Source organism: Medicago sativa, chromosome 4 (genome assembly GCF_051527215.1).
Source record: "Medicago sativa cultivar Bolivia chromosome 4, Bolivia_mono, whole genome shotgun sequence".
In the NCBI taxonomy this organism is placed as follows: Eukaryota; Viridiplantae; Streptophyta; class Magnoliopsida; order Fabales; family Fabaceae; genus Medicago; species Medicago sativa.
In genome coordinates this window covers 15,930,429-15,942,111 of record NC_140752.1, presented here as the reverse complement: position 1 = coordinate 15,942,111, position 11,683 = coordinate 15,930,429, and the positions used below count along the sequence as shown (strand labels likewise).

The 11,683-nt window shown below is 30.8% G+C and overlaps 1 protein-coding gene across 1 annotated transcript; it reads right to left on the bottom strand.

Annotated features, from left to right (window-relative positions):
- Positions 1-8,780: 8,780 nt before the first annotated feature.
- Positions 8,781-11,331, bottom strand: LOC146926715 (uncharacterized). The gene is made up of 6 exons (XM_085700217.1): positions 10,830-11,331; positions 10,295-10,376; positions 9,702-9,877; positions 9,371-9,431; positions 9,200-9,253; positions 8,781-9,048 (listed from the first exon to the last, which is right to left on the bottom strand). The coding sequence occupies exons 1-5, from the start codon at positions 10,959-10,961 to the stop codon at positions 9,237-9,239; spliced, it is 468 nt and encodes a 155-aa protein (XP_085556343.1). The 5' UTR covers positions 10,962-11,331; the 3' UTR covers positions 8,781-9,048; positions 9,200-9,236.
- Positions 11,332-11,683: the final 352 nt, after the last annotated feature.

Genomic DNA, 11,683 nt, shown 5'->3' with positions numbered 1-11,683 from the left:
CACGAAGTTCTTTTTACCCATGGTAAAAAGTTTTTGTGGTTAAAAAAACAGGTTTAAAATTATCCCAAGGGTCGATCATTTCCCCAAGTCGGCTACTCACTACTTTACCCCGACAAAAATTGATCACCTTTTACCCCAAAGAGAATATTGAAAAGAAAAAAAAAGAAAGAAGAGAAATAGAGGGAGAGAGTGATGAGGGGGAGAAAGTAGTATGGTGTGAGGAATTAGGGAAGTATGGAGGGGTATTTATAGGTGGGAATGGTAGTATAGGTGGTAAATACCATTAATGTGGTCAAAAAACGTGTAAAATTTGTTAGAAAACGTGTGGATTGAATGTTGAAACATTGACCACAGACCAAAAAAACGTTTGTTCTTCAGTTCTGACCTCCGGCCAACGTGCGTGAGTTAACTCGCGCATAGGCCAGTGGTGCGTGACTTAAGTCACGCATTGCTTACAACTTGCGTGACTTAAGTCGCGCATGGTTTACAATGTGCGTTAGTTAAGTCATGCTGCGTGACTTAACTAACGCAAGGGTATATTTGGAAGCAGTGCAGGGTGCGAGTAAAAGTTACTGGGTGGAGAGCAAAATTCAATATTTTTTAGAAGAAATTTGAATTCGGTTGAAGGAGATTACAATGTCAAACTCTTACCAATGGGCTGATAGCTCATAAAGAGTTTATTCACTCATTTAATTTTTTGTGTCCCTTTTTTTTAGGAAGTTTTTTATGTCACTTTGATATGTGAGTTTTTATTTCATTTACAATTATCTAATTGTTAAAATATGATTAGATGCAAATGCAATTAATTTTATATTAACATTAAATATTAATTATATTCAAGCTCTATTCCTACGATTGAAGCAAATTAATAGTTAATAATTTATAAACTTTAAAAAAAAATTATAAACTTTAAGATTTTAAAAGTTTTTGCTAAATTTATCTCTATTAGGTTTACATTTTTAAATATTCTTTTATTAATAATATTTTTAGGATTTTACCAATATATTTTTCTTACAAAAATCACATAGAGATATTGGTATCGGATACGCCGAACACGGATATGTATCTGTATCTGATATCAATACTCCAAGAGGTATCAAAAATTAATTTTTTTTAATTTAAAAAAATATCTTAACGGATACTTATAGGATACTGGATACTCGACACATACATATATATACTTATAAGATACTTAATAGATACGTTTGATAGAAAATATGATAGGTAAAAAAATGGGAGAATGTTGTGAGAATGCATTAAAGATGTATATGATTCCATTAAAGATTCTTTTTTGATAAGATGATTCAATTTAAGATGTGAATATGTATTCGACCAAAAAAAAAAAGATGTGAATATGTAGAATTGTCTCTCAATGAATTAGGTTTAAAAGTTGTGTTTTTTGTGGATGAAAATAATGAAAGAAAAGAGACTCAATCAGTTAACATTATAAAACAATTATCTATCTTGTATTGTATTGTAAGTTTAAATTTTTTCATATTCGCATACCCGTATCGTATCCGTCCTTCGTATTTGAGCTTCATAATTTAAGATAGGATAAGGAACTAAGACTAAAATTACTATCAACAACCAATTATAAATAGGAGAATGCTAACCAGTGCCCCAAGGGCATTGGTTAAGCATCCAAAACAAGCAAGTTTTTATGAAAAATTGTGCAATAATTACTTGATCAAAAGTGATATCTTATATTTTCAAGACAACATTTCTATTTGTAGATTCCTTAACCATTATCTTGAAGGCACTGGTTAGCAAGACACATGCGTTGAAGTTGTCAAATACATAAATATAAATTGAATAAAAAAAGTAAAAGAAAGAAAAAAAATCATGAACAACGACCAAACAGTTTTTGTTTTGTTCCAATTTGATGGATAAGGATAAGGATAGGTGAAGGTGACGGTTGGGTTTTTTGGATGGAGGAATAAAGACTCAATCTTTTTTGAACTTGGATAAGCAACTGAAAAGACTTGTTAGTTAGAGGGTGTTGGACAGTTTACCATTTTATATCATTCTTCTTGGGCCACATGAAACACACCCATATTTGATGGGTGTTTTAACTTCTAGAGAGTACGATATTTTCTTGATTTTCATGGTTTCATATTGGATTTGAATCTCTTCGAGTGTTTCACAGAGTGCAGGGTGCAGTAGAAATACAATTGTTGGGTCAAAGTTAATATTTTTTATCGACATTATAGAAGTTGCACTGCACTGTATATATATGTATATATATGTTGTTTTTGGATTTCCAAACTGTTGTATTTGGATTTCCAAATTCTATTATCTACCGAAGTTGTTACTAGGTTGAGTCACGACCAGGTCGCTCTCTGTAAGACGTTTCGTGGCACTACCCAAAATTGTGCAAGGTAGACTATTAACCACGCCGCCTCCAGGATAAAACAAGCTCAGCTACAACTATGCGGTTAACTACTGCACCGTAGAAAACCGTTCGAGAATTACATCTTCAATATGGCACAAAGACCACTCTTTTAATACTGAAATTACTTTAATATGGTATTGTTACCACTCTATTATGGTGCTAAGACCACTCAAATATGGTGTTACCACCATTCTAACCTTAATTTCTTCAAAGTATCAATATGGCACTACGACCACTCAAATATGGTGTTACCACCATTTCTCCTCAAATAAAAATATTGAATAATTTTTATATACCGTTAAGATCATTCTTGATACCGACGGGACATTGTTTATTCCAAATAGGGACTATGATCTTAAAAGTACTCTTTATTCCGATGTGACATATATTATCGAAGGGACTATGAACTTAAGACCATTCTTAATTCCGAAGGGACATTAAATCGAAAAGGGACTATGGTCATAAGAACACTCTTAAGACCGAAGGGACAGAAAGGAGTAGAAAAAGGACAAGGACTTGTTAAACAAGTCGAAGGAGGGAGAAGAGATGAAAGACTCGTCAACACAAGTCAAAAAAGGGAGAAGAGAGAAAGAGTTCCCGACAACTCAATGAAACTCTTTGGTGTGTGGAATGTACTGTGTGAGCTCTCTATTTATAGAAAAAATTCACAACTAATAAGTGAGAAACTTTGGGAACAAGTAATACATTACTTTGTCATTAAGTAATTCACATATTAGATCTAGTACAAAAATATCTCAATTGAGTACCAAAATATATTATATTTAGTACAAAAATATTTTAGCAAAACTTGGGGACTAAGAAAACACTTTCTAATAATGATTAAATTAATTATTTAATTTATCATTTCCAAATAATAAAATATATATCAATATATATTTTTCTCTTGTGCTTATGTACCCCCATTAATTAGAGGTACACCCCCACTATATAAACACTACTAATGTGTGTGTTCCATCCGATGTGGGACTTCCACTTTTTTCAATTCACACAACACTAGTTCTACCCAACATGAAAATTTGTGTTTAGTCTTTTTACTCAATTTCTACACATGTTCCAACAATATATACAATAAGAATCTTGACTTTGAAATCATTAGTGTCTTGACTAGCAAATCGTTAATGTCATATATATAATAAGAATTTTGACTATCAAGTCGTTACTATCGTGACTACTAACAGGTCCGGCCCTTGGCATGTGCAAGGTGAGCTAAGGTGCCGGGGCTCGCAATCTTAGGAGTCTCAATTTTTTTTTTAATATAGCACTCAAAAGTGTTGGTATATATAATAAAATATAAAAAATAATAGACATCTTGGAATAGTTTAGTGGTAAAATAGAATGCACTTGAGTCATCGGTCTTGAGGTTCAATCCCGAACATGGTCTTGAGGTTCAATCCCGAACATTTGTGTGAATTTGAACCAAATATAAAAGTTTCAATTACATACACAACTACTAGGCCATTACAATTTAAAATGCATTTCAGAGTTATCTATGAATGTAGAAAACTACTCTATATCTTGAATTTTTTGTCATCTATTTCCATTAACAATGCAAATTAAATCCGTTAAATAATTAGTATTTTTTCTATTGTTTTAAGTTTATTCATGCATGCTAGTACTAATTTGCTACTATTTTTTTTCCGATATTAGTATTAGTTTGTCACTATTTAGATAACAAAGACACTTTATTTAAGCAACAACAACCAATATACTTAAGATCCATTTTGCACTAAACAAAGTGATGATTCTTTTTAAGTTTTTGATGTTTCTTTTTATTACGAAATATGAACCCAAATTTTAATATTAAAACAATTAGTGGTTAGCGAAGTTCAACACAAGTTAGTTAGTCCTTCCCATACAAACTTACTTTTACTTAATAAGAATGACTATATGTTATTTACAACTTAAATAGATGGTTACTATTGCTTTTTTCGAAGGAAGATGATTACTATTGCTTAAAAAATCTTGTTTTTCCACAGGGGCCCATTTTTAATATTTGAACATGGCCTCCGATTTTACCGGAACGGCCCTGACTACTAAGTCGTTACTAACTTGACCACGAAAACATCATGAAATATTAAAAATATTTACATATTCTAATTAGATACCTCCATAGTCGAAAGTGGACGTTGGTGGATGTGGACTATATCAAAAGTCATCAAAGAGTTGTCCTGAAAGACCCTTAGTGAAGGAACATGTAACACCTGAACATGACTCATATAGTACGTTAATGACTCCAGGATATTCAGCTTCATACTAAATGACGTTACCAAATATAAAAGATACACACTAAATATTTGTTATGTCTTGTTACAAATAGTTCAAAGAATCTACGATTTTAAATTGTTTTCTTGAAATGATGTTTATGGTTAATTTTTAGGTTTAAATGTGTGTTTGGTCCCTGCACTTTTACCCAATTTTGGCATTGGTCCCTGCGTTTTTTTTTGTTTGGCATTGGTCCTTGCAGTTTGTAAAACTTTTGGTTTTAGTCTTTGTGTTAAGTCTCAGTTAAAAAAAAACCAAAACTAACGGTGTGTCATGTGGACCAATCATGACACGCCACGTGGCACACTAAAAGACAAAATTTTATAATTGATATAAATAAATCAAAATAATTAATTTTTAATTATTCTGAGAACTTTATGCAAAACATATTGCGAACACTAATTGTCATCATTCTGAGATGTAAAAGATATTGATATTGCGCCATAATTGAAATTAAGGAGAATTCTTGAAAATCATGATAGTATATGAATTCAATTAAAATTTATAAAAGATGTAAACAAGAGTAAAAGAGTTTGACTATATATTTTTGTTTAAATAAAAGAGATGTTTAGAAAAATAAAAGGGATTGATGCATGAGATCATAACAAATTTAAGAAGAAACAGAGGGTGATATAATAAAAATTACCAGTATCGTAGCCAAAAAGAAGGCCACCAATTCCAGCAGAAAAAGCAAGACGAAGAACATTTGGTCAAAAAAAAAAAAAAACAAGACGAAGAACATAAGGATTTTTCCATGATAGAAATAAACATTCTCAGAAAGCACACATATCTGCTTCTGGTACACCTCCTTCCATGGTGTTCTCATTGTTCTGAGACACTAAAAGACTAATTAAAAATTAATTATTTTAATTTATTTATTTCAATTATGAAATTTTGTCTTTTAGTGTGCCACGTGGCGTGTCATGATTGGTCCACGTGGCACACGGTTAGTTTTTTTTTTTTAACTAAGACTTAACAGAAAGATTAAAACCAAAAGTTTTACAAACTGCGGTGACCAATGCCGAACAAAAAAAAGCGCAGGAACCAATGCCAAAATTGAGTGAAAGTGTTGGGATCAAACACACATTTAAGTCTAACTTTTATAATTTGTACAACCATTTTGAGACATTTTTGTGACAACTCTCTCTCTCTCTCATACTCTTGTTTTGTTTTTACTCTATTTCCATCCCTATTGTTTTTGTCCCAAAAGAATAAGGAAGAAAGAATAGAGAAGAAGAATGTTGTCCCAAAAGTTATTCTGAGATAATTGTAGAAATATCATTTCTCAATTTTTATTTCGTGGCATTACACTACTAAAAACAATAAATTATATTTAGTGGTGATAGAAATCCTTCTATGAAGTAACAACAATCGCAAACAACTGTAGTGATGTTAGGGTCGACCCATAATTAGTGGAGTGTAAACGACAAACATGATCATCTTCAGATCTCTTTCCATTGTTTCACAATAGAAAAAACAACGGTGGTGGCAAGAGAAGATAACGAGGTAAAGGAAGATGATGAAGAGAGAAAAGATTAAAAATTCTCATTTTATAATAATCTTTCCGCTTTAATTTAGTTTTTATATTAATTTCACGTCTTATGATAAATCTCCTTAAATATTTTTGATGTAAATTAATTTATTTTTCAACAAAAATTAAACCACACAAAACCAAATTCATAAAATTAAAGATTATAACTACATATTCAAATACAATACATGAAACTAAAAGGTAGATGACAAATAAAGAGAGAAATATTGAGAGAATGCAAAAAAGATCGATTAGAAAAATATATTTGGATAAAGCTCATTCTTATTAAACAGTTAACGAAGAAATGGACATGCGTATACTCCTTAAAATAAAATTTGGACATGCATATCCCTTCGTAATATTTAGCAAAGCTCAAAATATTTTATCATTCCATTTTGGTTTAGCTATTAACTACCGATTAAACTTATTATAAACATATTTTGAAATAACTATTTTTAACTATAAATCGGTTCATCTTAATCCCTTTCAACAACAAATCACTTGAGATCAAACTCATAAAAAGGTATGGATTATAAATATTTATTCGTACACACTAGTAAATGGTTCACAAAGTCTATCTTTTTCAATTATTTTCATGAAATGATCTACGTATGCAAATTTTGTATATGTCAGTGTTATTAGTATTTGCACATCTTTGATGAATAACAACATATTAGATTTCCTCCCACCCTCAAAGTGTTGAGAGAGAAGGCAGTGAGAAATAAGTTGCCTAACATGATTTGTCTATTACAACATATTAGGGTTTTAATTGTTTTCCTAACAAGATAACTTACAAGCAATTTTCGTTCGTCATAATATTGATAATATTAATCTGTGTTTGACGATTAATATTGATAATACTAATCCGTGTTTGGCGAAAAATGACAAATTTTATAATCTTCTTCCATATTGCACGATCTGAAAAACAAATATGGTGGAGTAGAAGACGCGGGGCAGGAGAGATGAGAGAGAGAGAGAGAGGAAATATATTTAAGATATAAATATAGATAATGTGAAGATAAATTCATTTCAAGTTAATTTGGTTTAAATTTTGAGCCTTGAATTTGTTTTCATACAAAGCAAGATAAGCATACTTTAGTGTAAGAGTTAAGCTTCAAAGATTGCAAACAATATCTAAATTGTAATTATCACTTTGTTGACAAGAATCTTATTGAAACTTTTACGTCATTAGCATTTAAATGAGTGTTACATACAGGGCGTTCCTATGAAATAGGAGGCTCGGTTCTATTTTTAAAATAGGCCCCAGTAAAATCAAAACGCAATTCTTTTTGTGTAGCTAACTTCATTAAAAAATCAGAATCAGAAGAACTTTTAAACACGAAACAAAACAAAATAAAATTAAGGGAAAGAGAGGTGAAATTTACCTAACGGTATCGTTTGGAATGTAACTCCTACGTCATAGGAAAGGGGAAAACGAATGATTATGCGAAAAAGAAATAATTGTTGTGATTCTTTCAATGGGGGTGGGTATTATAATTTTTTTTTAGGCTCATAGTTTTTAGAGGCTCGGTTCGGTAGCGCTTCTTGCACTCCCCAAAGTCCGACCACTTACGTACATTGTCTCTAACAATCACTTTCTTATTACATAAAACTAATGTAGGTCTTACATTTTGAAAATAGATCACAAATATAAAATAACGAGGCTCATATAAATTTCAGCCAATAAAAAAAAGAGTGCTAAAAAGCTGTTAAAAAAGTAGTGTTCTTATCATTTCTCTAACATATATACGTTGATTGAATTGAGTGGATCTCAACTGTAATATGAGAGGGAAAAAAGAGATAGGCCGTAGTGATTTTTGCCCTTCTCGATTGTCAGAAATTTGAACAAAATATGTGTATTTTGTTGCTAACAAGACCTACTTGTTGTGAGTGACCCATTTCTCACTCTCTCAACAAGTACATACACTTCTTGTTGTGTGGCTAACATAAATACAAAGGCGCAAATGAGGCTTCTATTTATAGAAGTGAAAATCCATTGCCTCAACAACTTACATTTAAGGCACAATAGAAATAGAAAATAAACACGACTGCCAACAATTTTGTTTGACCACATGCACCGAAAATCTTCATCATTTACCACACAAAAATGTCAACAAAATTGGCTCTACACATTTCTTTTGTTCACACTACTATGTGAGTGTGACCTAAGGTTTTTGTATTTTGGCTAAAAAAGAAAATATTCTAATGACATGTTTGGTTTGGCGGTGGAAAAAGCATACTCACGTCTCAAAAAGCAACTTTCGTGAAAATCGAGAAGTTTAGTTTCCTAGCTTTCACGTTAACGTGATTTCTTACTGCGGTTTTGAAAAATACAACGCTATTTCAAACACACGCTAAGATAACATCTTAACTTGGCAAATTAAATAGATTATAAAACAATTTATTCTCTTAAATTTTCAACATGAATAAAAATGTTCAAATCACACAAATCTAAAAGGGAGAAAGAACACTATGATGCATTTTTTTTAAGGGGAAAAGAATACAAGCTTAGGAAACTAGTGAAGATGATTTCCCCAATCTCCAATTATGGTGAATGAATTTGATTTGGCCACATAAGAGCAATTAATGTAGAAATTTATATGAGTAATCATTGTTGAAACACAAAGTAAAGGGAAAACTAGTACTCAGAAGTAGTTGATAATACATCAAATTCTTATTGGATCACCAAATTATTTATTGTAAATAAAAAAGTTGCAAATGAATAGAAATTCATATTATAGATGATTCCTATGTTTGGCTTGCAAACACATGTAACCGTCCATAAGATTCTATCTCCTCTTTAGTTCATCCATGTAACTAGATTGACTATAATGCCATGTACCTGCAACAACAATTAAAGTAATGACTATAATGCTATGTTTATTTTAGAGATTAAAAGAGATAAAATTATGTGACTATAATTGCACTCTTCAAAAGATTATGCATGAAATATATGTGTCACCTGGATATAGGTTTCATAATATGATATATACCTGATGAAGCATATGCCTAGAGTTGACAAGGATGATTTCAATAATAGAGACTTCCTGTGGATCAAAAGATAACAAGATAGTTAAAGAATGAGAATATTATCACATATATGCAAACATTTTCATACCACAAAAATCTAATTAGACAAGTATTTGTCATAACTAATAACATACCCTGCCACCAGTCCCCTCTTGTAGCCATTTGGGAATCATCTTCTCCTCCAGGATTCTTGTGCTATAAGTTAAACATAATATTAAGCATATACTTGATGTAAAAAATAATTATAAACCATGTACATATAATAATCCTTCTGGTCTCAAATATAAACAAAAAAATAAAATAAAAAATCAAACAAAGTGGATATATTTGGTTCAATTTTTTAACCATATACATCAATTTTATTTGACTTTTTTTTTTCTTATATTTGAGACCAGAGTAGTATATAAAAATATAATGATCTAATGATTACGATTAATTGACATTGTAATTTTTTTTTACACTCACTTTGGAGTTGAATGCAGCATTTTGAGTACTTTGAGGTTGAGGATATATGTCTTGGCCACCATAATAGATTGATGAACTAAGGTGACATGGTTGAGCTCTTTGACCCTTATAGAGAAAACTCATATCAGTCTTTTTTGTCTCGTGAGCTTCACCACCATTGTCTTTAAAGATGCTATCTGTATTTACATGAGAAAAAGGAAATTTAAAAGAAATATTATATCTAACATTAAGAAATTATTTTTAAGCAAATTAAAGAATTTTTTCTATAGGTCATAGATACACTGTACATTGTACCTAGAGATTTAGGTAAAACAATACACTGTACATTTTTCTGAAAGCTAGATACACTGTACATAATGTTCCATATATGGAAAAGCTTAACCAATTATATTTAATGGGTCAAAATTCAAAATAAAAAAATAAACAACTTTTTTATCATCTTTTTTACAAACATAATAGTTATTAATTATTATTTGGAAAAATTGACCAAAATGAAATATGCTGTTACTTAATTTTGACCATATTATATTTTAATATATTACCAAAAAAACACATAAAAAAAAAAAAACAGAGGCTAAAACAGAACATAGTACCTTGAGTAACAGTTTTGGTGTTCAATGTATCGTTTGTTGTTTTGCCACTCACTTCAGATCGCACAGATTGCCTCCCTAAAATCTGAATCAACACAATTCAGAAAAATGAAGAAAATGAACTCAGCTATATCCATGTTCAATGAACTTGTTACATGATACAACATGGATTCAAATAAGAACTTCAACATTTAGATAAATTCAATAACCAGATGCATTAAATAAGGTTGAAATATGAAGCCTAAAAGAGCCACTTACAAGAGACTAACACGTAGAAACTCGTAATAATTTTAGAAAATGAATTAACTAAATATCGTGTCAGACACCGATACATGTTAGACAGCAAACTCGCTTTCGGACATTAATGTTGGTGCTGATATAAACTTTAATATTAGTGTATCAACTTTGAAGATGAAATATATTGATCTACAAATCATGAAGCGATCTTATAAAAACAAAACCATGAAATGGGGTTGAATAAAACTAAACAAAAGCATAAAAAAATGAAGATATTATATGAAAGAAAAAGCATTATTACCTTAGGTGATTGAGTAGAAAAAATGGAACCATAAATTCCAGAAGAAGAAGATGATGAGTGACATTGTTTAGACCCAAAGAGCTCAGAACAAGGTGAAGAAGAAATACCCTTTTGCTTATTTTTTCCTTCCATTCTTACTCCTTTGAAAATATTTCAACAAAAGTGAGAAGTTTTTTTAATATTTATAGACAATTAAACAACCCCAAAAAGTGCATTAACCACCGTTTAAAAAATGGCCATAAAATGAGAAAAAAAAAAATAAACAAAAAGCCCAATTACGTTTTAAATTTGGAAAGAAACAAAATGAGTAGGAAAGTAGAGAAAGCATAAAAGCTTGCGTCAGTGAGTGTATTTTTCAAACTATTTTAAGGCAGAAAATAGGGTAAGTAAGTGATGTATGAAATGGATTTTTTTCCTTTTTCTTTTTTTCTTACTTGGAATTTGAAATTTTTTTTTTCCTGTATCTTTCTTGCAGTACTTTCATTTCTCTTCTCTTTTTCTGTCTCTGTTTTTCACTTTGTTTTGTTTTCTTGTATTGTAAATAGATAAACTCAACATTTGAATGAATTTGTGCCACATGTGCTATTTTGTTTTAGTCCTTTGGGTAGGGCCTAGAAGAAGGATCACAATTGCATGCGGTCAAGGTGACATAATTACATGCAGTAGTAAAATCTTGACCGTTGATTTGAGATTAACGGTCTAAATTTACTAAATGATCTCAAGTGTCAATTTGAATCAAATGGCATAGAGTTATAAGTCCTATGAAGGCCCGATATTTCAAAATGGATGATGTATTGTATCTCTTGCGTATCCTGCACCGATACCTGCTTGATACGTCCCGATACGTATCAAGA

Excerpts from the sequence above, each read along its gene's own strand:
- LOC146926715 (XM_085700217.1), bottom strand. The coding sequence starts at position 10,961 with ATGGAAGGAAAAAATAAGCAAAAGGGTATTTCTTCTTCACCTTGTTCT. Across the intron at positions 10,377-10,829 it reads TTTCTACTCAATCACCTAAG|ATTTTAGGGAGGCAATCTGT; the intron begins GTAATAATGCTT and ends GTGTTGATTCAG. Across the intron at positions 9,878-10,294 it reads CACCAAAACTGTTACTCAAG|ATAGCATCTTTAAAGACAAT; the intron begins GTACTATGTTCT and ends ATGTAAATACAG.